Source organism: Rhinoderma darwinii, chromosome 13, assembly GCF_050947455.1.
Source record: "Rhinoderma darwinii isolate aRhiDar2 chromosome 13, aRhiDar2.hap1, whole genome shotgun sequence".
In the NCBI taxonomy this organism is placed as follows: domain Eukaryota; kingdom Metazoa; phylum Chordata; class Amphibia; order Anura; family Rhinodermatidae; genus Rhinoderma; species Rhinoderma darwinii.
Genome location: NC_134699.1, coordinates 32,438,812 through 32,466,078, shown reverse-complemented (window position 1 = coordinate 32,466,078; position 27,267 = coordinate 32,438,812). Strand labels below are relative to the sequence as shown.

Here is a 27,267-nt window from a genome sequence, read left to right as displayed (position 1 = left end):
CCGCATACGGGTGAATGGTGCAATGTCCGAGAGATTTTCACTTACCCGGGGTACGCGCCAGGGGTGCCCACTGTCACCATTGCTATTCGCCTTGGCGGTAGAGCCACTGGCGTGCCTCATAAGACAGGAGGAGCGTATAAGAGGCTTGCAATATGGGGAAATGGAGGAAAAAATGTCACTATATGCAGATCATATTTTAATATATATGACGGACACTGAGAATACTCTGAAGGTAGTAATGGATACGATCACAAGGTTTGGGGAGTTCTCGGGATTGAATATTAACTGGACCAAGTCTGCTCTGATGCCACTTGACACGGTGAATAACTCCCCAGTATGGATACCTAAACACTGGTTCAGACGATTGCACAATCTCTTTCGGGATCTGGTCTGGAAAAAAGGGGTTCCAAGGATTAAATTGGAGAAATTGCAATTGCCTAAAGACGAAGGGGGGGTCGCGCTGCCAAATGCCTGGATATATTACCTGGCTGCCCAGAGCCAACAGTTTAAGGGGTGGGAGGACACAGAGACCTGGGGCTCCAGTGCACGTTTATTGTCATATTTGGGGGGAGGACTCAACCCACTAGAGGGTCTGGAAGCGCATACCTTTAAGAGATTGGCGAGTGCTAAACCAACGTTACTCCTGATACATAAAATATGGTGGCAATGCAAACAGATCCTGGGAGTGGTAATGTGTACCAAATATACTCCCCTATGGCATAATCCGGTCTTGTGGGAATTATACAAATTAGAGGGCAATAAAAATGGGAATCGGCAGGGGTTAGGCGATTACAACACCTGTATGATGATAACGGGCTGAGATCATTTCAGCAGTTGAAAGACCTATTTCCACTGGAGCACAATATGTTTTACCAATATTTGCAGATCCGTCATGCCCTACAGGCGCAAGTGGTGGACCTGACGGTCTGTGCTCTTGGGGTCCTAGATTATGTGGGACGGGCTGACACGACCAAAGGCCTGATCGCAATGGCGTACAGGAGCTTACTGTCCAAACACTTGGGAAACCCAATGGTGCTGGTAAAAGCGAAATGGGAACAGGATGTCGGTCCATTGACCGAGGAGGAGTGGGAAGAGATATTAGCGTCCACATGTCACTTATCGCTCAGTCTGGCGCAGAGATCACAACTCTTCCTGATACATAGAGTGTACCGCACCCCGTGGGTATTAAAACAGATGGGTATTAGAGTGGATGCTAAATGTCCTAGGTGCACGGAGGAGAAGGCGGACATATTGCATATGTTTTGGTCATGTGAGGCCCTGAGGACCCTATGGGGGGAAATATCGGACCTGATAAAGCAGGTGTATGGTCGGGAATTGGCGGCAGACCCTAAAGTTATGTTGTTGGGAGCGGTGGGAGAATTGGAGAGTGACAGAATGGCAAGCCTGGCAATTGCCAAGATATTATATCAAACGAGGAAATGCATTGCTAAACACTGGCTGGACGCGGAGCCACGAGGGATGAGGGAAATTGTAGGAATGTTGAATTATAATATCCTGATGGAGCATAAGATATTTTCTAAAAGGGGCACGGAAAAAAAATTTGAGAAACAATGGAGCAGATGGTTGGCCTGTCCTGAGGTGCTGTCACCTGAACTGAGCAGACTAAGGGCGAGAGTCGTCTGAGGAACTGGAGGTGATAGAGTCTGGAGCAAAGAAGGGGTGGTGGGGAAACTTGATAAGAGAAATGTGCTCTGACCAGGAATGGTACTAGAAACAAAGGGCGGAGATATAGTGGGGGGCTGTGCGGGGAGGGGGGGAAAGGGGGGAAGTTGGGGATTTCCTGATATGCTGTAACTATTGTATACGATGTTGGAAAATTGTAATGTGAATGTTAATGTGTTATTTCATTTCTGTGTTCGTATCAATAAAATTGGATTGATTTAAAAAAAAAGAAATAGAGGGGTCCTGTAGGAGTGAGTCGTTCAAGCGCCAGTTACCCCCCGGAGCCAAATGTTACTTTAACCCCTTAATGACATGGCCAATTTTACTTTATTCATTTTCGTTTTTTTCTCCCCGTCTTCCAAAAGTAACTTGTTAATTTTTTTTCGTCTACATAGTCGTATGAGGGCTTGTTTTTTGCGGGACAAGATGTAGTTTTTCATGTTTTTCATTATACTGCAAAATGTACTGGGAAACTGAAAAATAATTATTTGTGGGGTGAAATGGGCAAAAAACTGCGATTGCAACATTTTTCTGGGGCTTTCGTTTTTACAGTGTCCATCAAAAAGCAACAAGTTGGCTTTATTCTACGTGTTGATACGATTACGGCGATACCCAATTTGTTGTTTTTTTTTTTTACTACTTTTATTTTTATTTTTTACAAAACCTGTAAAAATAAGATTGTTTTGTGCCTGCATATTCTGAGAGCCATAACTGTTTTATTTTTCGGTCGATAGAGAGATGTAAGGGCTTATTTTTTGCGGAGCGAGCTGTAGTTTTCATTGGTACTATTTTGAGGTACGTGCGACTTTTTGATCACTTTCTATTCCATTTTTTTGTGGGAGCTAAGGTGATCAAAAAACAGCAATTTGGGTGTATTTTACTTATTTATTTTTACGACATTCAAACGGATGAAATAACATTATATTGTAATAGTTTAGACGTTTACGGACACGACAATACCAGTTATGTTAACTTTAAAAAAAAATAAAAAAATTACGATTACAAAGTTAACAGGAACTTTAAACTATTTTTTAGTTTTTTTTATTAGTCAGTTTAAGAACTTGAACCAGCGATCGTTGGATTGCTTACATGATATACTGCAATACTAATGTATTATAGTATAACATGTTTCTACAGTGTACGTGCCCTGCCTGAGGCAGACCTTCTGTAAACATGGCAGACCTGAGGGCCTTCATTAGGTCCCCAGGCTGCAATGATGCCCATCGACACCTCGCGATTGCGTTGTGGCCGATGGCACGTCAGAGGGGTCTGCTCTTTAGATGCCATGGTCGCGATTGACTGCGGCATCTGAGGGATTAAATGTGTAGTATCAAAGTGATCTTTGATTCCGCCCGTTTCCAGTGAGGTGTCGGATGTATTTGGGTATGTTCACACGGCCTATTTTCAGCCTATTTTCAGACGTTTATCGGGCTGTAAATGCCCCGAAAAACTGCTGAAAATACGGGTGCTGTACGCCTCCAAACATCTGCCCATTTATTTCAATGGGAAAAATGGCATTCCGTTCCCACAGGTCTTCTTTTTTTTACGTGGCCGTTTTCAAAAACGGAGTGTAAAAAAAAAAAAGCCCCGTAAAAAAGAAGTGCATGTCACTTCTTAAGCAGTTTTTGAAGCCGTTTTTCATTGTCTCAATAGAAAAACAGCTTCAAAAACGGCTGAAAATCAGAGGCTGTTTTCCCTTAAAAACAGCTTCGTATTTTACGGCCGTTTTTCGTTTGCCGTGTGAACATACCCTTCCACAGCCGTCACCCAAATCTGCAGCATTCCCTGTCAGAGGCATATTTCCTGTGTAAATTTCACCCAGGGGTTTAATCTGAAACAAACTCTGGCCCAATACACATTTGAGGGAGTTTATTAAGACCAGCGGTTTCATTCACCAGTCTTAAACTGAGGTGCATGCCTTTTAATAAACTTAGTGCATCCTAGGCAATCCCATAGACAAAACATTAAATCTATGCCTGCTATGCGCTACAGTTTTATGCCATTTTAAATCTGTTTCACACTCGCTAGCCCCATTCCCTCACAGTTAACCTTTCCCTCTTAAAAAGTATGGAGAGAAGAGAGCTTCCAAATTTTACATTCTACAGTTTCATATGAGTTTTTTTCTGTTGAAATCATTCAAATCTGACCGAAAACGAAATGGTGGCAACATCCATTGAATGGAGAGATTCTTCCCCAGAAGCAATTTGATATCTTTGTAATACAGTGCCATACAGAGGCACCGTGTGCTACTTCAGACTCCGTGCACACAGCTCTACTGAGTACATGAAACTTAAAGCGTATCCAACCTTTTGAGGGGACTTTTAGAATAAACTGTCCTATGTGTATACATGAGTAATAACCCTATAACCGACCGTTATTTGACTTGCATCCTGCATTTTTTAACAGTTTTTCTCACTACAGGATCTTTCTCAGTCTCAACATTCTCCGTTTTCCCTGAGCTAGTGGGTCGAGCTTAAAGGCATTGTGTTGCCAGAAAAACATGTTTGTTTTTTTTTAATTAAACATTTAGTGTGTGGGTGATTAAACATTGTTCAAATTTTTTTTATTTTTTTCACGAGTCAGGAAATATTATAAATTAATTCTAATTTATAATACTACCCATTTTTGGTCACTAGATGGAGCTATTCCCAAAATTGCAGCATTGCAACATTGGGTTAAAAGCCCTCGCTCTAGTGAGCTCTCAGCATCCCCCCCTCCTTTATCCTGGCTAGTGCCGGGATAAACGAGGGGTTTGAACGGTGTAACCTCCTACACTGTGTGTAGCCATTTTTTGAGCTAACACACAGTGTAGTAGGTTTACATACAGTAGTAAACACACACAAACACGAACATACATTGAAATCTCTTACCTGCTCCTGCCGCCGCGGCTCCCTCCGGCCCGTCCGCTCCGTTTGCTGCCGCTGGTCCAAGTGCACAAATCCGGAAGCCGCGACCGGAAGTAGTAATATTACTGTCCGGCCGCGACTTCCGGTCCACAGGAAAATGGCGCCGGACGGCGCCAATTTCGAATTGGACTGTGTGGGAGCGGCGCATGCGCAGTTCCCACACAGACGCCGTACACGGAAGTCAATGGGACGGGAGCCGTTCGCAGTCCCTATGGGACTGTGGCTGCCGTATTCCATGTCTGTATGTGTCGTTAATCGACACAGACAGAAATGGAACAAAAAATGGCAGCCCCCATAGGGAAGAAAAAGTGTAAAAATAAGAAAAAGTAAAACACAAACACACAAATGAATATAAACGTTTTTAATAAAGCACTAACATCTTTAACATATAAAAAAATAATTTGTGATGACACTGTTCCTTTAACTGCAATGATGTCTCCCATACACTGCACATCAAGAAGAGAACATCCTGCTCCCCTATCTCTTGATAGCACACCCTCAGCAGCAGCAACATGGAGGACATCATGCAGCAGTACTGAGCAGTGTAGCTGTGAATCAAGCTCTGGGGTGAGAAAGAACGCTTACTAGAAGCTGCAGCATTGTCTCTCTGCCTCTCCCTTATTCCAACACCTCCCTCCCCTCTCGATAGACTAATATGGGCAGCATGTAACGTGATCACTCAGTGAAGTTGATAATCTGTCTTGTTTCAAGATGATTTTAGCAGTGAATTGAGAGTCAATGATTGGTGCAGGAGGCATCGGTGAGGGTGGAGATGTGCCTGATAAGTGGAGAAAGAGGCATTTGCCTCTAATAAGACACATATTAAAATTCTTATATTTGCTTGTACTATTAATTTCTGCAAAGTTTTTTTTGAAAGGTTAGTGACCATTTAAAGGCATGTATGCATCTTGATCGACATGCAATAGTGGTTCTCTGTATCATATTAGTGTACCAATCAATTGTTGCATCGTGAACAATTTTGTAAACACTAGATCACATACTAAATAACTATTACCAGTATGTTTAATTTGTCTCTGAGTCAATAGGTTGCAAGATATGGTCCGATCCAATAATTTTGGCATTGGGAATGCAAAATCAAGTTTCTTATTGGTCAAACTGGACAAGAATCTATAATTTGCTATACACATTATAAGATGTAAACTAAATCTGGTTTACAACACCTTAACATTCCAATTTTAGTGACGGAGGATCCGAAGGATATTTCCATCTTAACGATCCTTGCAACCAATGGTGGGTAACTGTTCCCTGTTAGGCAAGATGCGTCCTTGTCACCTAGTGACAGCTCTCGCAACAGCAATTCCCTGTATGCCCTTTACATTTAGAGATTGTGCTGCCGCTATAACTATTGCTGTGGCACTATCGATGAAGACAAACAATAGCTTTATGTTGAGTTTTCAATTATCTTTACGATAATTCGGATAGTTGGTCACTGTAATCAGGTCCTTATTTCTCTGCATTTGCTGGAAAAAAGGACACTAACATTTGTAGCCCAAGGGTAAAGGTATAAGTTAATTAAATCACTATGTTAATTGGAGACCCCATGCACATACAAGCTTTAATTTACTAGAGAATTACTCTGAAAAGCCAGATGTTTTGTTTTTTCTAAGACTGCTAGACTGCTCATTTGTTTATGAATGGTTTTACAACTGTGTGCTGTGAATCACACACTAGGTGGAGCTGCAATATTTTTGCTTAGATTGGGGGAGCATGTCACTGAATTGTTACAGTGTATTTTTACTTTTAAAGAATAAAACAAAGAATAATATAATTGTGTAATTTCATCTTCATATAACAGAAAAAATGATCATCAAACGTTACTTAGGTTCATAAATTACAAATTCCAATACATTTAATAACAAAAAGAAAACCAAAATAGCCTATTGTGAACTACAAAATGTTTATCAAATTTCTAAAAGTTTCATTTATATCTTTTGAATAAATACACTATTCTATAATATGTAATTATATGTATGTATTTGTATGTGTGTACAGAATGGCTTTTGTATTAGCAAATATGAATTGTGACATGTTCCATTACATGCCATATTATGCAGGTTTTCTCTCCTAGAAGCATTGCTGTACAGGGCAAACACTATTTACTTGTATAGGAGCAGAGCTGCAGCATGGCTGCTATACAGTGGTTGGTGTATTCTCCTTCTGGCTCCGAACACTGTATAACTCCCGATGCCGGAGGCAGCCGGAACAGCTTATCGGTGTAGGATCCGGGTGTCAGACCCTCACCGAACATATACTGATGACCTATAAATCGGTAGAAAAAAACGCCCCATGACCAGAAAACCCTTTAAAGCATGATGGCCATACATTGGTGATTTCAGACGTCCCTTTTCTACATGACTTGTTCATGGCTTGTCTGTAAAGATGTTTGTTTTGGACCACAATGCCGTAAGTTAAAACGGCAAATCACCGATCTATCTCTGCCTTCATTTGTGCCCTTGGCTTCTATTGATGGGATACCGATAGTTTGTGTCGTATTCTTATTGGATCGTGACAAACGCATAAAACCAATTGATTATCCTTCCCCTACTTTTCCGGGTAACATATTGCATGAGAGTTTGTGCTGCTCAAATGAGAGCGCAACAACATGTGCACCTACTTTTAGTCCTTATTGGTCAGATCAGCCAAATTTACCAACCCATAAGTTTCTATTTACCATGATAAAACTCAAACGTCAATTTTGAAGACTTGTGCAATGTTATAGAAAAAAAAGTTATGAAATCTTACACTGTTTCGTGGAAGGAAAATTTCCATAGAATAATAAATAGCAGAAATTTGTAAATTACGTTTTCAAGGGACTTTTGAAATGGGAATTTCCATCATTAACTCCTAGGTGTCTGAATGGTTGCCTAGAGCTCGGCAGGCCTCTCTGGTATGACAAGGGTTAACACCCCCTCCTCTGCTAGCTCTGTGCAGGGTAATGCATGTCCCAGCTCTCTACAAACCATTAGATGGGGGAGGATGTACTGGGAGTGGAATCAGATTACACATCCTGCCTGGGAAGGGAGAGCCTGAGTCACACAGGGAAGGGGGGAGTTTACTATCTTGCTACTTTGTCATATCATTGCTTAGTGATCACAGCAGCACATTCAACAGGATTGGGACGATCAACAGGTCCGCAGGACTTTGGATTCACTTCTGGTAGACTTTTTTACTGGACCATGTGAGGGGAGACGTATAAAATGGCTGACAGGTAAGAGCAGCAGACTGTTGTGTGACTTCAGCAAACAGGTTTTTCAGTGCTGGAGCCCTGTACGTAGCTGATAATGTGTGTGTATGTGACAAAGCACTACAGGGGGTTGTGTTACCATGGCTGATCGTTATTGAGGCCTCAATTGTAACTGAATTTCTTGTGACTCCGTCTCTTGGCTGCCCAACTCTTTATACATGATTTGTGTAAGCCCAAATCTCAAAGAACTTTAAGAAACCATGCAAATATGTTGTAATGGGTCTTTTTAAATTGTGCATTTAAATCTATCTATATCTATCTATCTAAGAAATAAAAATCTGGAAAAGTTTTCAAAAAGTAGCAATTCATTCAGATAATTTGGCTTATTATACCAGTGGTCAGAGTAATTATTGGTGTGTTTGTAATGACAAAAGCATTAGCTCTGACCAAAGGAGACCTGTTTCATTGACTGGAAAATGTATTGGACATGATTTATGTTTAGGAATTCCCTTTTGAGGACAATGCCACAAGTTAAACTGGAATTACTTTTGCCGCAGTTAGAAAGTTGGTCTTATCCTTCTGATGATCGTAAAGTATCTTTGTGTGTATGTGATTTTTAAAGATGAACTTTTGGTATTGATACCTTTATCTGATATTGGCCAAATCGTATTTATCTGGCAACTTTAAATGTAGTATATTGTGGTCTTCTGGCTTTATGGCAGGGATATGACTGAATTATAAGTTCTATTGAGCAGCGTCCAACATATAAATGATGTTACAAGTGGCTGTCCACTGGCAAACTTCAGTTGTATTTGTGTTTTTGGACATGTCCTATGCGCTTGATGGGCCGTGACAGACTTGGGGAGGAGGGTGATTTGCGCTTGGCAGCTTTTGGGGCTGAATCCTACATGTGGGATTTGCATTTGATCTGTATAAAAACAGCAGCTGCAAAACTCTTTAAATGAGAGGAGCAGTAACTAACAAGATACTGTAGCCAGTCTTGAGATTCTGCCTGTTGCTCAAACAGGCTTGGGATAATCGCTTTTACTCCAAAATGTAATTGTCACGCTTTCCATTTCAGCTATGTACTCCCAATCTATTTATCCATACAGAATGTGTAGATACAATTAGGTCATTTATTTTCTATCACTGCTTTTTTATCTGTCTTGCCTGATCCATTTTGTTAGTATTGTAACCAGTGTACAACATATGGGATCCATGTGTTTTCATGAGGTCTCTACACTTTACCATATATGATAAAATGAGGACTATCTGTACATGTTGGACTAGGTCTAGTATCGCACAGTAACTGAAATTTAATTCTTGTGTGATCAGGAATGTAAGTGCCATATCTGTCAGTGTAAGGCCCAGTTCACATTATGTTTTTGACCTACTTTAGCGCATATACCAGGAAAGCTTCCGACATACACTAACCTTGTCCATAGTGCTCCATTAGCATGGCGAAGGCCAAAAGAGCGTATTTTGGCCTCCGTCTGGCTTGTTTACGTTGGTATTCCTTTTTATTTTTAGGTACAGACTAGTTTAGTAGACTAAGCTATTCCATACAACAGAATCCGTCAAAAAACGATGTTGTTTTTTAACATGAGTGGCTATGGGTGAGTCAATAGCTTTTTATGATGTAAACTTTAACATCAATTCATGACGCATATTTGGTCCTCATATGCTAATGTAACGGATCTTCACGGTCTTTGTGAATATTTGCTTACATTTCATCCAAATACTACATCTCATCTGGGATACTCAGGCTCAATACCATGTCAGTGGTGCCCGTTTGGCGTATATGCCAGAAAACCTCCAGACGCATACGCTGCCTTTTGGACTTTAATAGCCAAACGTATATACCAAAAGAGTGTCCTTTTGGCATGTGCTTGGCAAGTTTATGTCAGGCACTCACAGCCTCAACTCTAGTGAAAATAGCTGACTGATTTTTTTATATAATAGTATACAAAAAAGTATACCGTGCAGCATATATTATTTTAATGGTAGTCCGTAGCAGACGTATCGAAATGTATGGGCCAACAGTTGCATGTGTTTGGTGGACTGTTTCAAATGGTCCCACTGAATGTAATCGACAAATAGAATGTAAAATTATACTTAAAAAGCTCTCTAGATACCCCAAGTAGGGCAACTGTTTATGTGTTGTGGGACAGTAATCTTGTGTCTATAGCAATCTCCATTGACAGATTACGTTGAATATGACCGGTTGATAAGCGGCCGGTGCAGCGATTGATCGGCGCTCGCTTGCTCCTGTCACACAAAGCTATGGATCGGAACGAGCGGTCATTACTCCGATTGCTCGTCCCCAACATTATCATGTCGGCAGCACGTCTCCCTGTTTACACAGGAAAATGTGCTGCCGACAACGATAATCTTTTACTTTTTTAAAACTATACGACCAGCAGGTGCTCGTTCATCTGCTGATCATTCCCCTGTTTACACAGGGCAATTATCGGAAACGAGCATTATATTAACGCTCGTCTGCCCGATAATCGTCCTGTGTAAAATCCCCTTTATTCCATCCATAGAGCCAGCTGCACAGCTTGTAAATAAGCAATCCTTACAGCCAAAGTACAAAAGAACAGCTACCCGGGATTATATTTTAACATGTTAGCTGTTTACTGTTGTATGCGCCTATTTATGTCAAACAATAGATCCACTAAAACGTTTCTTTTTTTCATTTTGTTACAAGTTATTTTGTTACATACGACATTTGCCTATTGATTTTTGGTTTTAACATATTGGTTAACCACTTCCCGACCACCCCACGTAGATTAACGGGCTGCAGCACTGGTCCTTGTGCCTGCAGCCTGTTAATCTACGTGTGCTCCTAACAGAGCACACAGGTATTCCCCGCAGCCCGGCATCTCCCAGAACAGGCTGCTACTAGCAGCCTTAGTACTTGGGGAAAACATTGGGTCAGATCACAACGGTGATCCCCACCGATTAACCCCTTAAATGTGGGGGTCAATGGCGACCGCCGCATTTAAGTTGTTATAACAACATCGGCACCACTAACATAAAGTACAATATGTCACGAGAAAAAAATCTCAGAATCACTTGGATAGGTGAAAGCATTCCCAAGTTATTACCACATAAATAGACATGTCAGAGTTGAAAAAATTGGCTGCATCCACAAGACCAAAACAGGCTCAGTCCTGAAGGGCTAAACACAAAGTTATGTGCGACTATTAAATGCTAATTTTAAAAGAAAAATGGTTATCAGCTAAAATGGGACAGTGCTGCAATACCTCGCACAGCCGCTACGAAAGTAACAGCATGTAAAATACGAACACGAACAGGAATGAAACCTATACAAACAATGAAGACACCACTGCCCACTCAAACAACTTATCAGAGTCTGACCCCAACCGATCTAATTTTAAAATCCTGGATAACCCCTTTAATAAAAATGACACTTGGATAGTGTAAAATATATTTGTGATATCATTCTGAAACTACAAAATCAGCATTTTCATGGCAGATGCTCCAAATATGGATTTTACATCTGCCAAAATGCTACTGAAGTTTTCTCAAAGCCATTAGTGTCATCACATACACCACATTAAGGCCCCATGCACACGACCGTAAAAAAACTCAGTTTTTGCGGACCACAATTGCGGTCCGCAAAAACTGACCCATTCACTTTAATTGAACGCGGACACCTTTCCGTAGCACTACGGAAGGGTGTCCGTGCCGTGGAAATGTTCCGGGAATTATGGAACATGTCCGTTCTTTTGCATTTTGCGGGCCGTGCTCCCATACTTTGTATGTGAGCACGGCCCAAAAATGCGGCTGTCAGTCGGCAGCCGGCCGTGCCCGCAATCGCGGGCACGGTCGTGTGCATGGGGCCTAAGGCTTGCAGTCCGAGAGAAAAGGACTGTGTGTGACAAATGGGACAACTGTTCATGGTGCAAGAAGGTTGTTGTGTTGATTTTTCACTGATAGGTAACTGCTTCACAGCCCTGCTCTATGATGTCCCAAGACTATACAGTATTAAACAACACTATTCTGTGTAGTAAAAAAACAAAACTAGAAAGGATTGTAGCAGAGGAAGGAAGAGAAAAATTCTCAAACTTTCCCTTTGGGAATATTTCATTGTTTTCCTTCTCCACTCTTGGTCAGTGGTTGAGGTGGCTGCATGTATTTTAAATGTCAAAAGCAATTCTATGGTTTATTCTCATCGCAAGATATCAAGAAAAGATATTAAAAAATATCAAAATTATTTTTGTCTGGACTGATTACATATCACTTACTCCATTTTTGCTCTAAAAATAAGAGCAATAGTAACAAAAACAAAAATAATTGCTAATATGTGGAGGAGTGGTGGCCATCTTGCCTATAAATTATCTTCCTGAATATTGTTACATGGAAAAGATCTGTTTGGTAAATGCCAGCAAATACTAACAAGTTTATCAAAGAGTTACAGCAAATAGTAATAACCAGATGTTTACTTTTGTATTGTGAATTGTACCTTGGGCAATGTTTCTGGAGTGTGACAGGAAATCATTGGTAACCATATCTGTGTGCCCCCAGCCTAAAGCTACATGGGCAACATTGTCTTCCTTGTCTGACACCTGCCAATGAATTTATTTGTGTCTGATAATGCTGAAATGTATCCAGATGCTGCATGGTACTATTTTTTTTTTTTTTCCGTTTCCCTTAAACAGTCTAGTACAGTATGTCAGCTTTGTCAGTCACTTGATAGATGTTGCAAAATACTGCATTGCATATTGTGATTTTGCTGACATAATCCTGTTGTATAGCTTCAGCACATTATGGCTGAGCAGTAGGATTCATGGCAGATTTGTTGTAACATGCATCTGTCCACAATTATAGTGCCAGCAACACTATATATTTTTTTCTTCGTTAAGAAATGTCAACGTAAACTATAAAAGTTTAACTGGGCTGACTGCAGGCCCTATCAGCATGACAAGCATAGAGCATGCTTACACAGATTGCCATGGGCCTGCTAAGCTCAGTTGGCCCTGGCATCTGCCCTGGTTTTCTTGGTGCTGACACTAGCCCTTTGCATTAAGATTGCATACATTTGTTACCTTCTATATGTCAACCTAAAACTGTTGGCCAAGGATTCAGCCAGCTGTATCCTTAATCAATTGTCTCATCACCTAGTTGTATTATTTACACCCCCTGGCCCTTTACTACTATGCTTTTTATTTTTTTTTTACGTTTCTGGACTACTGGGTCCATAGAGTTTCAAAGAAAATGTCACTTGGTGAGGTTCATGCATGCTGGACATAAACAGTTTTTTTTTTTTCTTTTACTCTGAATAACCTTTTAAGCTCAGCAGAATATAATAAAGAATTGCATAAACTTTTACAGCTGCCTTCTCCCATCCCCAGGGGTGCTCTTTGCACCCAAGAATTATTTGGCCAAAAATGGCCAGTTGTGGCACTAATTCTTAAATTGTAATTGTATTAAATGTAATCATGTAAAATTGTAAGCGCCAGTCGCTGGGGAGACCAAATCATGAGGAATTAGCAATGTCCTATTAGTCTACGATGGGAATGATATTTGTTAAAATTGCTTTTGGCCTGCAAATATGTCTGTGCATAAACATGAAGCTGAGGTGATCAACAAAGATGAATTATAGCTCTGTTTGGGGACACAATCGTTATGTGTAAACCCAGAAAAGGTAATGATGTAAATGAGATTTAATCCACATAAAAAAGAACTAGGTGCTGTCTGGCTGGTATGTAGAATTCCTGGGGCTGTATTATTCATACGCTGACATGCTGAGTCTTGTCTGCAGAGTACACCTCCTGTCATGAGTTCTTTTGTCTGAAATATTGTTTATTAACTATTAAAACTAATCTAACCGTAAATGCATTCAGAAATACAAGGAGCTGGGTCTTTGTCACTCCACCTGTGTGGGTATTCCCTTTTTCTTATTCTGTGCTCAAAGAAAGTTAAAAGAAGAATGGGAGAAGAATGGGAATTAGTTAGGGCTTATTCACACAAACGTTGTATACGTTTGTGTGATGGCCGTTAAAACCACGGCTGTCACACAGACGCATTTATTTCAGTTGAGCCGTTCACACAACCGTTGTATTAACGGACAGTGTGAAGGGTATGTTGAAAAATAGAACATGTCCGATTTTCTTCCGTCTTAACGGGTACAACTTGGACGTGAAAAACTGGCATTTTTCACGTCTGAGTTTGCACTCGTTCTTGTGAACAAGCCATTAGGCTACATTCACACGACCGTGAAAAACAGTCGTGTGAAGTCCCTTTTTTTAATGGCCGTCACGCAGTCGTTCTGAGAACAATGAAGTTCTATGACCATTAAAAACTGATCAACTGTCTATTTTTCGTGGCCATTTTACATCAGTGTCTCCAAATTTTCATCCATTTCCAGTCTGTCTGTTTTTAATATCCGTTTGTCATCCGTTTTTCATGGCCATTAAAAAAAGAAAAAAGGATGGATTTAATTTGTCAGGTATTTTTTTTGTCTCAACCCCCCTGAAAACACCACAGTGCCCATGTAGATAGTGCTGCGATGTCCCTGTACATAGTGCCACAGTGCGCACTGTACATTATGCCCACATAGGGCCAGTGCCCACATGGTGCCATAGTGGACACATATAAAGTGCCAGCGCTCACATAGTGCCACGGTTTCCTGTGTAGATAGCGCCACACACAGCCCTTGTAGATGGTGACACACACCGCCTATAGTTAGTGCCACACCCCCCCTGTAGATATCATCAACCAGCCCCCTTGTAGATACACACACAACCCTGTAGATAACGCCACACACACAGACCCCTGTAGATAGTGACACACACACACCCCTGTAGATGGCGCCACACACACACACCCCTGTAGATAGCGCCACACACACACACCCCTGTAGATAGCGCCACACACACACACCCCTGTAGATAGCGCCACACAGACCCCTGTAGATAGCGACACCCACCCCCTGTAGGTAGCGACACCAACCCCCTGTAGATAGCGACACACACCCCCCTTTGTAGATAGCACCACCTCCCTGTAGATGCGCCACCACCCTGTCGTTAGTGCCACACTTACCTGTCCCTGTTCAAGCGCCGTGCTCTTCTCTGATGATAACGGCCTGGTCTCTTCTGACCAGGCCACATCCAGCGGAACTACGCAAGCCGCCTGCATTAAAAGAAAAAAGACCGAATGGCAGGCAAGGGAACCGACGCGGATAGAATTGATACCAGGGGCCCTCAGTTTTGTCGCGGTTTTTGCTGCGATTAGCGGCAAAAACTAGACAAAACTAAGATGTGGTCTTTGGGTGGCCATGAGCCCCCCGGGAGCACCGTGCGGCTGCCCATAACGGACCTATAGGGATCCGCCACTGTCACTATCCATATTTGTACAGTGACGTCAAGGGGTTACTCCTGGAGCGGAATCCCCAGCCAGAGCTTTGCCGACACTCTGGCTGGGGATTCCCCTCCTGGAGAAGCCCCTTGGTGTCAGTATCTATATATGGACAGTGATGTCGGGCTACTCCTGAAGCAGAATCCCCGGGCGGAGCGCTGCCAACGCTCTGGCAGGGGATTCCACTCTTAGGGTATGTGCACACACACTAATTACGTCCGTAATTGACGGACGTATTTCGGCCGCAAGTCCCGGACCGAACACACTGCAGGGAGCCGGGCTCCTAGCATCATACTTATGTACGATGCTAGGAGTCCCTGCCTCGCTGCAGGACCACTGTCACGTACTGAAAACATGATTACAGTACGGGACAGTTGTCCTGCAGCGAGGCAGAGACTCCTAGCATCGTACATAAGTATGATGCTAGGAGCCCGGCTCCCTGCACTGAGTTCGGTCCGGGACTTGCGGCCGAAATACGTCCGTCAAATACGGACGTAATTAGTGTGTGTGCGCATACCCTTAGAGGAAGCCCCTGGCATTACTGTCCATATATGGATAGAGACGTCAGGTGCTCTGTCTGAGCGGAATCCACGGCCAGGGAGCCACAGTGCCGCTATCTACAGGGAGGTGCTATCTACAAGGGGTGTGCTATCTACAGGGGAGTGGTGGCCCTATCTACATGGGCACTGTGGCACTATATAAGAGGGTGGCACTATCTACAGGGGACACTGTGGTGCTATCTACATTGGCACTTTGTGGGCACTATGCCACTATATGTGGGCACTGTGGCACTATCTACAAAGGGCACTGTGGCACTATGTGGTCATTGGCACTTTATATGTGGGACTATGGCACTTTATAATGTGGGCACTGTGGCACTATGTGGGCATTATCTAGAGTGGGCACTGTGGCACGGTCTACAGGGACATTGCGGCACTATCTACATGGGCACTGTGGTGTTTTCAGGGGGTTAGGACCAAAAAAAAAACTGACAAATGCAATCCTTTTTTTTTTTTTTTTTTTAAATGGACATGAAAAACGGATGACAAACGGCCTGATGGACTGGAAATGGATCAAAAGTTGGAGACACACTGATGTAAAATGGCCATGAAAAACTGACACGGTCAGTTTTTAATGGCCATTTTTTTTTCACTGTCATGTGAATGTAGCCTCTAACAAAACAACATGAACCCTCTTACTTTAGATGTATGCAATGTATTTTTGGGTTGTTGTCATACTAGGCGTCTGTTGTTGTGCAAAGTCCTATATCAACATTATGAGCAAAGATGTGGCTTATGCCGGAATCACACATGCAGTTTTCATGGCAGTTTTTTTTTTGTGCCAAAGTCAGGAGTAAATCCAAAAAGAAGCAAAAGTATAAAGGAAATACTGATACTTCTCTATTTTGTATCCGATCCTGTGTTTGGCTCAAGATACTGCATCAAAAACTGACACAAAAACTGCATGTGTGATTCCAGCCTCAAGGCCGAGATCACCCACACAATTTTATTTTCAGTTTTTAGTTGTTGTTTTTTTTAGCCAAACACAGGAGTGGACGCAGAGAGAAAGGAAATGCATCAGTCTTTTTTATTTATTTTTTTAAACACCTTTCCTTCCTTTTGGATCCACTTCTGGATTTTGCAAGAAAAAAACAAATCAAAAACTGCATCAAAACTGTGTGTGTGAACCTAGCCTAAAAGGTTTCTGTCGGCGAAAACAATGGACAAATTAAATTGCCTGTGTGTAGGCCATGATCACACACAGCTTTGATGCAGTATTTGGTGCAATTTTTGAGCCAAATCAAGAAGTGGTTTCAAAAGGAAGGAAATGTATAAAGAAAGACGAATACATCTCCTTTCTTTTGTTTCCACTCCTGTGCTTGTCTAAAAGAAAACCTGAAGCAAGAACTGCATTAAAACTGCGTATGTAGTGATGGCCTAATAGAGATTTCGGGGAAACTGGAACGTTTTTTTTAGGCGATGTAGTCGTCTCACTAGTGTAGTAAAAAACAAACAAAACAACACTAAAGTTACTATTTATATACTTGCTACTATGTATAGCCATATTTTTCTTTTGATTGCAACATCACAACTCTTTCTGCTATTGCCTAGCAGGGACTTACGATTTGTTCATCTTAGGCCGGATTCACACGAGCGTGTGCATTTTGCGCACGCAAAAAACGCGGTGTTTTGCGTGCGCAAAAGGCACTTAACAGCTCCGTGTGTCAGCCCCGTATGATGCGCGGCTACGTGATTTTCGCGCATCCGCCATCATTATGACACTCCGTTTGGATGTTTGTAATCAGAAAAGCAGCTGTTGCGCGAATCACGCGCGTCCCATGGAAGTGCTTCCGTGTGGTGCACGTGATTTTCACGCACCCATTGACTTCAATGGGTGCGTGATGTGCGAAATACGCGCAAAGAACGGACATGTCGTGAGTTTTTCGCAGCGGACTCATGCTGCATAAAAATCATGCAACGGTCTGCACCGCCCCATAGACTAATATAGGTCCGTGCGAGTGAAAATCACGAGCGTTGAATGGACGTATATCCCGTTCGTCTGAATAAGCCCTTACAATTATAGGCTCATGACTGAACGCTCTTGGGCAGATATTTAGAATAACCAAGTCTCATCAGTCTGACCAGACTAGATATTGATCCCGTTAGTCCATGATTTCAGACTTATGTGTACAGATAGACCTTGTTATTATTTGGAAAACCATAATGGTATTTTAGATATTATTAGGTTACAGTCAAATTCAGTTACTTTTGAGAAGCTGTCAGTAAGGTTATACCATGCTTGGATGTGGTCGGCACCATTGTAGATGCCAAAAAAATAGCAAATAATGATTCTGTCCATGTGATATCGAAAAGAAGTTCGTTTAGTGATATTTTTGTAGCTCAAGATTAATTGGGCATACACTTTTTTTTTTCTAAATTCCTCTTAGGCCTCATGCACACAACGGTAGTGTTTTTTTCTGATCTGCACATTCCCGGACCGTGGTCCCTATTTTGCGGATGAAATGTCACCCGTAGTGCATTCGTGTGTCATCCTCAAAATGCGGCGCATATAAAAAAGTGCAAGGAAAACTTGAATTGCGGATGCAAAAACAAGGTTTATGTGCATGAGGCCTTAAAGAGGCTCTGTTACCAGATTATAAGTGCCCTATCTCCTACATAATCTGATCGCGCTGTAATGTAGATAACAACAGTGGTTTTTATTTTGAAAAACGATCATTTTTGAGCAAGTTATGAGCAATTTTAGATTTATGCTAATTAGTTTCTTAATACCCAACTGGGCGTTTTTTAACTTCTGCCCAAGTGGGCGTCGTAAAGAGGAGTGTATGACGCTGACCAATCAGTGACCAGTCAGCGTCATACACTTCTCTCCATTCATGTCCATTTGTACTCAGTACAGCGTGCTCTCGCTGTGCTGTCACATACACCCACATTAACTTTACTGAAGTGTTTTAAGCGTGAATAGACATCACCCCCAGCCAGGACACTATGTCTATTTACACTCCCGACACTTCGGTAAAGTTTGTGTGGGACTTTAATCACAGCACTACGTGATCTGACGAGATCACGCTGTGAATGACAGCACAGCTTTTAATACAATAGTAATAAATTACTGCAAAAGAATAGAAAAATATGTTTTCACGTTAACTTCTTATATTTTTTTTATAGATTTTATTTTTCTTTTGCTTTTTCAAGTAAAGTTTATAAATATATAAAGTGGAGCCGGAAAGAGGGGACTCTGTAGAGATGTTTTATAAAATGCACATTCCTGGCACAGGATGCGACCTTCTAATATCTTGGAATCGTTCCCAGGGTCTCACTGATTTGTCTTCTGGTTGGAGAGTAGCCTGAAGTCTAGAATAAAAGAAAAGGAAATTGGGCTATTTGTGGCTTCTTAATTTATTTTATTTTGAATCCCTACTTGACATTTATAATGAGGGGCAGTAGGTACAATCGTGTACAGATGCACGGCATGTTTTGTGGGAGGAAAATGTCAAAAATTATTTATTTCAATACTTTATTTAATTATTTTTCTATTATTAAGTGCCCGCAATGTGTTGTAATGGATGAGGTTAGAGGGGTTCTTTTTCCCTATTATTCCCTTTTTTTAAGGACGGTCTTTTTATACAGACCACCTTAGATTGTGTTAGACTCCTTTGGCGCTCCACCATTATCCACTGAGATAAAATTAGCATTTTCCCGAAATTCTCCAGTATAGTAGATACACACATGGTCATAATCTTCAGTGTCCATTCTTGTGGTTTTGATCTTCTTGCCACTTTTCAGTCTGAGAGATCACTATATGATGTCTGTTTGGCTGACATCCATCTTTCCCAACTCCCCCATAAGAATTGTGCTTCATGTTCAGCTCAGATGAATGGTATGTTGTTTCAGTAGTGGGTTGGGATAAGCATGTGTTAGACATATCTGATCCTGCTTTTCTCCTGATGAAAGAAAAGGATTGGATGGGCTAGATATCCAACCTGCATGTACCATCTATGGTGGGAAATAGACATTAGGTTACTGCCAAATCTTTCCAGAATTGCCTGGATTGGTCAACAAATAAGTCTATGGCAATACACATTTCATAATTGTTGGCAAAGCCCACAAATAATGCCAGGGTCAGCTGACAATTTACTTGGGGCATTATGAGAGCTTCCCGGCTGTTTAGAGGAAAGATATATCAGGCATGCTGGATTTTAAGATAAGCATGCCAGAAGATAAGCGGCACTGTCAGACGCTTATTCGCCTCTCGCTATGGCAATAAACATGCCCTCTTGGCCGAACTGTGCTTTCATGTTTATAGGGGAGTTGAGGGACATAGTTTCATCATCCAACAAGTATCTTAACTGTGTGACTAGGTTACAGTGGCCCAAAGACACTTTTTTTCTTTTTTTTCTTTATCAGAACAATTTTTATTAGAAAATATAACAGAGCATATAAAACATCTCACAAAATTGCAAAAGTTTGCACGCAGTGCAATACAATAAATTCAGACTGTATAAAATGTTACAAAGACACATGAAGTAGACTCCCAACCAGCAAAGTAATGGGAAGAAAATAATAAACTCTAACGGTAATTATCAATACCCTATTTACAGCAAAGGTAGTGCAAAATGTAGGGAAACCAGTCCCCAAAAAAGAAAAAACGAGTAATAATGACACGGTTAAGTGCAAATTTCAACCCAAAGTTACATAGACACGAGACAACAAAGGGAAACACAAACGGACAGCAGCACACAGTTTTGGCTATATGAGCAGTCAACAGAAAAGGCCATCCAGCCAGAGAGGCAGATCAGCACCACTCCGGAATCCAGACCAAATTGACCAGGTACGAACAAAGATCTCTGATGTACCCCGATCAGCAGACATCAATTCCTCCATCCTCATAATCCCATTCAGCTCCGTTACCCATTCCTTCAAAGAAGGCACAGTACTAGACTTTCAGTGACGTGGGATGACAGTTCTAGCTGCAGTCAGAAAATGCCTGAAGATACCCTTTTTGAGGTGTGGGAGTGATCCAGGAACCATGGAAAGCAACCCAATAGAAGCCGAGGTAGGAACGTCAGTGCCAAAAAGTTTGTTCCCAAGATCAAAAATGTTTTCCCAAAAGGGACGGAGCTTGGGGCAATCCCACCAAATGTGTAACATAGTTCCAGGAGCCTCCCCACACCTCCAACAATCGGCAGATACATCAGGAAATATCCTATGCAAAAAGGAAGGACAGCGGTACCATTTGGTAAGTATTTTATAGTTTTTCTCCTGAGCAAAACACGAGGTCGGTAACTTATGGGCCAGTAAGAAGGAAGTTCCCAATTCCTCATCAGAGTGCCGAACTCCCAATTCCTCATCCCAAGCTGTGGTGAATGTCAACTGAGAGTAAGAATATCTAGGTTGGAGGATACCATGTAAATAGGACAGCACGTGAGAAGGAGCAGAAGTCAAAGACCGATAATTTTCCAGAGGAATCTTACCCTGTAGCAACACAAGACAATCACCCATGGAAGAGAGATAGAAACGCAGCTGAAAATAAGACCACCATAGTGATCGTCTCCCCGGGCAGGCCTCAGAGACAGCAGTCAGCGAAAAAATTGTACCATCAGGTGTAATGGTCTGAGCCAAACATCCAATGCCCCGTCTCTCCCAACAGAGGAATGTATCCACACCCACTGCCTGAGGAAGGAAGGGTTATCAAAAAGGGGAGTCAAAGGACCCGGACGGTGAACAATGTCCAGAGTACCAATGATCCATTCCCAAACTACAAGAAATTGACGTGTGAGGAAAGGCAAAGAAGACGTTGGTCGCTGGGAGGCAGTTAACCAAGGCAAGGAGGACAAGGACAGGGAAGACATTCCCTTCTCAATGCGCACCCATTGCTTACCGGCATCTGAGCGGAACCAGTCCACCAATTGCATGAGGATCGCAGCTTGATGATAACGCTTAAAATCTGGCAACCCCGCGCCCCCCTCCATTTTCGGTCAGCTAAGGACAGAAAATCGAATGCGAGGCTTAGAGGAACCCCACACAAATTTGGCTATGGCCCTATGTAAGGACTGGAAGAAACGCGCTGGCACTACAATAGGGACGGTCTGAAAGATGTACAGGAATTTGGGCAAGATATCCATTTTGACAGCGTTAATACGCCCAAACCACGACATGCGGCTCCCGCCACACGCCACCAAGTTCCTCAAGGTACGTTGTAGGATAGGTGTGTAATTCAAGGTAAACAAGTCAGAAAAATTTGTGGGGATATGTATCCCTAGGTATTTTAAGGACTTAGATTGCCACTTAAACGGGAAAACCCGAGCGAGATGAGCAGCAAGAGGAGCATCTAGAGATATATTCAGCACCTCCGATTTAGAGTAATTAACTTTAAAATTACTCAAATGACCAAAACGCTCAAACGCCCCAGTCAAATATGGCAAAGAAATCCTAGGAGTCGTGATGTACACAAGAAGATCATCAGCATAGAGTGTGAGTTTGTGATGCTGTGCACCAACACATATCCCATTAATGCCAGGGGACACTTTTTATTTGTAGTGATTTCTCAATAGTCTATTGGGAGTATTCCTCCCTGACTAGCAGCACTAGGATGAGCTGCAGATAGCGAATATTTGCAGGCACCTAAAGGAGGTCGTAGTCAGGATTCCATAGTCTCGCCAAGGTTGCTGAGAGATTCTCAACTTGTGCACACGATAAATTTGGCTAACATTCAGCTCATTTCCAGAAGTATATTGTTACAGCTATGATTTATACGCCAGGTTGTTTATTTCAATAACATCCTAATAAATACAAAATAAAATTATATATATATATATATATATATATATATATATATATATATATATATAATGTGTGTGTTTATATACAAGGAATGTAATAGGGTATGTTCACACAGCTTATTTTAAAGCGAATTTCGGAGAGTAAATTGCTTGTATTATGCTGCAAAATACACTTGAAATACGCCTGCAAACCTCTTCCCATTGATTTCAATGGGGAATACACTGTAAAGTTCATATGAGGTATATTTATATGGTCCTGAATTAAAAAGCGCCTTGTAAAAATACACTTCGAAATACGCTTAAAAAATGCTTGCAAAGATCAAAATACACTTTAAAAATCAGCACCAAAAACGCCTGGATTCAGGGATTGTTTTCTCTTGACGTCGGCCTCCCATTTTTCTGCTTCACATATATGCCGTGTGAACATACTTACATTCATTCCATCGTTGAGCTGTTATTCCTTGGTTAAGCATTGTGTATACAGCCTGTCAAGGATAGTTAGCTTAAAAAGTAATTCTTCATTAAGTTTATCTGAGCAAAAATGAGTTCCACCATTTTCCATTGATTCTATATATAGTTTGGTTGTATGTGTAGAATGTTGCCTGCAGCAAGTGTGGTATGTGCTATTCAGCAAAGCAAGGGCAACAGAGATATCCTTGTTCCAGCATATGTAAAGACTGCTTCATGAGGTTTTGGTTAACAGAATAGCGTGTCTGAGTATTCCCTACTTTTTCTACATAGCATATTATAGATATCAGAAATGTGGTCCTTTAAAGGACAACTAAACGTTTAATATATAGCATATAAATATGCAGCTTATATGAGGATTTACTAATTTGATTTGACAAGTTTGAAAATGTGATAATATAACGGGCAGACATGGTTTTGGGATTTTCTGTCAATAATTCCATTGAAAAACACAGCTCTCCGCCTCTTCCAATTCTGAAATCGCTTACAAGAAACAATAGATTGTAGAAATTGCACAGCAAAGTTTGGTTACGCTGGCCACAGATGTGTCACTGATTCCGGCAATTGCTGCTGAGACATCGGCTCACCCCTGAACCCCTGCGATGTACATCCCATCATTTTCTATGACTTGGGAAACGAAAGATTGTTTAGCTTATTGGGAGATTTACAACATATTGTAAATGTCTCCTGAGTGATCAAGAGATATTCAGAAGTGTTTTTATGGGCCCAATCATTAGGTCGGACAGAAATGCTCGGCTTTAGATGGAGGTCAAGATTGGCTATAAAAAAAAAAATTACAACGTAATTTTTAACAATTTTGTTTTAACATCGTCTCACAAGTATTTGTCCAAAAAGTCATGTACAGAAACAAAGGTAAAAAGGCAAAAAATGTTCAGCTCACCCAGACTCCTGTTTTTTCACCTCCAGCCCAAATAGATATCCTCAGGTGCAAAATAAATGGCTTTAAAATTAAAGAAATGTCCGCACTCCGCTGTAGCCTGACATGGCTATGATTTAGAGCGCATGGAGAGCTTAAAACGTGTAGGTTACTATACATTTTTATGTGTTATACATGTCTAGGATCAAATGTCAATAAGATGAAATAAAAAATGTTTTCATTTTTTTAAATATGCAACGGAGTGCGGACATTTCTTCAATTTTAAAGACAAACAAAGGTCCCTATTCTTTATTAAGCGGTCAGATAATTTGTGATCCTCTAAATGTTTGCCCAAACAATGATGGCCCGAAAAATGTAAAAACAAATATTTGCAATGTGTAAACTGATTTAGACCTTATTCACACGGACGTGTCCGTTTTGCACGCGCAAAAAATGCTGCGTTTTGCGTGCGCAAAAGGTCCGTGTCATCCGCATATGGTGCGCGGCTGTGTGATTTTCGCGCAGCCGGCATCATTATGACACTCTGTTTTTATGTTTACAAACAGAAAAGCACGAGGTCCTTTTCTGTTTTCATTCATTGTTTTTACCACTGTTGCGTGAATCACGCGCGGCACCCGGAAGTGCTTCCGTGTGCCGAGCGTGATTTGCACGCACCCATTGACTTCAATGGGTGCGTGCTGCGCGAAACACAGGCAAGTATAGGACATGTCATGAGTTTCACGCAGCGCACATACGCTGCGTGAAATTCACTGACAGTCTGAACGGCTCCATTCATTAACAGAGGTCCGTGCGACGTGCGTGAAAATCACGCTTGTAGCACGGACGTATAACACGTTCGTGTGAATAAGGCCTTAGGGAAATCTGGCAAGCACAAATACATTTTTAGGAGCAGTCGTTTTGTGTGCAGCCGCATGGGGATGAACCTTTAACCTGTTGAATACATCTCATTACATGTGGGATTTGATCTTGCCAGTAGATCTTTTTTTTTTTTTTTTCTGTAACAGTGAATATGATGGAAACTTTGATTTCTTAGGCATCTGTTCCGCCTTAGACAACGGCCGGCGGCTGCCTGCACACTAGCACTCCAGCCGAGTTCTTGTTTCTAGACAGTTTTTTGGCTGTGAGTTCCATTATCTTGGCGTATTTGTGCGTGGTTGGATTGACCACTGTGCCAGGATAGGAATAGAACACACATACTTGGACCGTTCTAGCGTATGCTGTTGGTTAGGAAGTTTTTGTGCTGCAGACTTTAACAAAACTTTAGTCTAAAATGACAAGCCAGCCCAGAGTCCACTAACCAGACCCATTCATTCGATATTTCTCCTCCTAATTTTGTCATTGCATGGTGGCATCCAGCCTAAATTATGTAAGGCTTGTAGGGATCTTTTCTTTAGACAATCCCATATGTAAATGCTATACTAAGCCTGGCAGACAACTAATGCAATCTGATTCTTTCCATTTGCTTATGATACATGATCAGCTAATGCAATGCCCTTACAGTTAGAACTTAATGTAATGAGCATCCCGTAGTTGAACCTCAAGAACATATTGGTAATGAAAGAACGTAAAACCTCTTTGAGCAAGGATCACTTATAGAGTATATAGATTTTTCTGATCTGAAAACGCTAGCATTCTCAAATATTAATGTGCACTGTCACAAAATTGTGAAGATAATGTAGATAATATAGTGTGGCTGATCACATTATATGGGGTTCAGGGTGATTTGACTGGAGAATGAAAGGTATTGTACCTGTGTTTAACTGCCTTTTTTTCCCAAATGTGATCCCTCATGGTCCTAAAAAACTCATTTACCCCACCATAGTGCTGTAAAGCGATTCGGTAGAACCGCAGGGTGTTCTGGTTTTACATCGCAATATGGACAGTTAAACATGGGTATAATATCCCACTCTGAATGAGGTCCTACATGGATTCCAATATCTTTAAATCCCCCTAATTAACAAGCTCTCATTGCTATATTTATGGCTGCAATCCATTGCTCTGACCTCTCTGTATAACTAACTTGTTCATATTGATGACCAGCTGGCACTTCATGACCAGCACCATGGGACATCTTCTTACTATATTGAACCTGACTGTCCAAATCTTCATCAAATGCACACTGTTCTATGAGACAGATGAAAAAGAAAAGGTTAGCAGGAGTAGGGGAGGGGAAAGGCTGGGATTTAAAGCTTTGATATAATTGACATTGGAAGTAGATGCATTTTAACACATTCATTTCAAATACCTGCATAAGGATGCTGAGCATTGAAGTGTGGCCCTAAGCATCATATCCCTTCTACGCAACACTTATCTCCTACTCGTATAAGCTTTAGGTGTTTGTGGTCCATATGAGGTCCATCTATTTTGTGACATACACGGGACTAAAACAGCGGGAATCTTTTTCTAGAATAGATGAACTTAATATGTACCACAAATATCCTCATGTTAATGCAGCTTTAGAAGTATATTTTTAGAGTCTGGTTCGGAAGGTACTTGAGTACCTGGAGGTGACCCACACATACACAAGATGAGCATGCAAACATCATAAAGAAGTATACCTAGTCCACTTCAAACGCTTGGCAAGATTGCTTCAATGGGCAGCACAAACCCACCGAGTCTTTGACAATATGTGTCCAAATTGGTACTGATACCTGAGATGTGAGGTGGAAGAATGGATATGACGATAAATATCTGGAAAAATGAATCCTCTGTGGTGGCATCAGTGTGCAGTGATTTCATTCATAGACGCTTTAAGACTATTGTGGATGTATCAAAGCCAATGGCTGCAGATCCGTATATGCAGAAAAAAGGAAGGAAACGCTTGCTCAAAACCCAAAAAAGTAAGCAATTCCTTGTGTTTAACATTTTTTGTAATATTTTTTATACCAAAAGTTTGGTGCCGCATGCGAGCATGTCTCAACTGCACAAAATCAGATGTGGAAGCGTTAAACCTATCCATACAGAAATAGAAAGACCAAAAGCAATAAATCCTTTAAACAGTTCTGCCAGATGGCTTGAGTGTTAAATACTTGACAATACTAAACGAACATCTAATCCCACATCTAAAACCAATGTATAGTAATATTTTTACACATGGCAGTCCTTCCAAAGATTTTTAATAAAGCCAGAATTGAATGTCCCAGTGTTTTTGTAATTCACACGCTGAAGTTAAATCCAGATGAGGCTTTTTATTTTTTATATTGTGCATCATTTTTAGATTTTCTTTGGCAGGCTTTATGAATCTTGACCAAAAAACAAATCACATAAAGTTTTTTTTTTAAATAATAGACCACAGAGCTATTTTAGATGGCATAGTCATTAGCTTAGTAATAACTTGCACACAATTGCAAAATGATACTTGTAGATATTTAAGTCTTCAGAGAGTTCTGAAGGAAATGTCTTGTTCTCTTAAAACACCATG

At 41.3% G+C, this 27,267-nt stretch overlaps 1 protein-coding gene across 2 annotated transcripts in view; it reads left to right on the top strand.

The window, feature by feature from the left end:
- The window catches only part of LOC142665435 (rho GTPase-activating protein 39-like), a 156,007-nt gene that overhangs the window by 45,787 nt on the left and 82,953 nt on the right, over positions 1-27,267 (top strand). Inside the window, exon 1 of one of the 2 annotated variants that reach the window (XM_075845132.1) lies at positions 7,649-7,818. The exons of the other annotated variant lie outside the window; for it this stretch is intronic. Within the exon in view, the coding sequence (XP_075701247.1) occupies positions 7,808-7,818 (11 nt within the window). The 5' untranslated portion in view covers positions 7,649-7,807. Of the gene's footprint in view, positions 1-7,648; positions 7,819-27,267 lie in introns of those variants that run through there. 2 annotated transcript variants of the gene reach the window in all.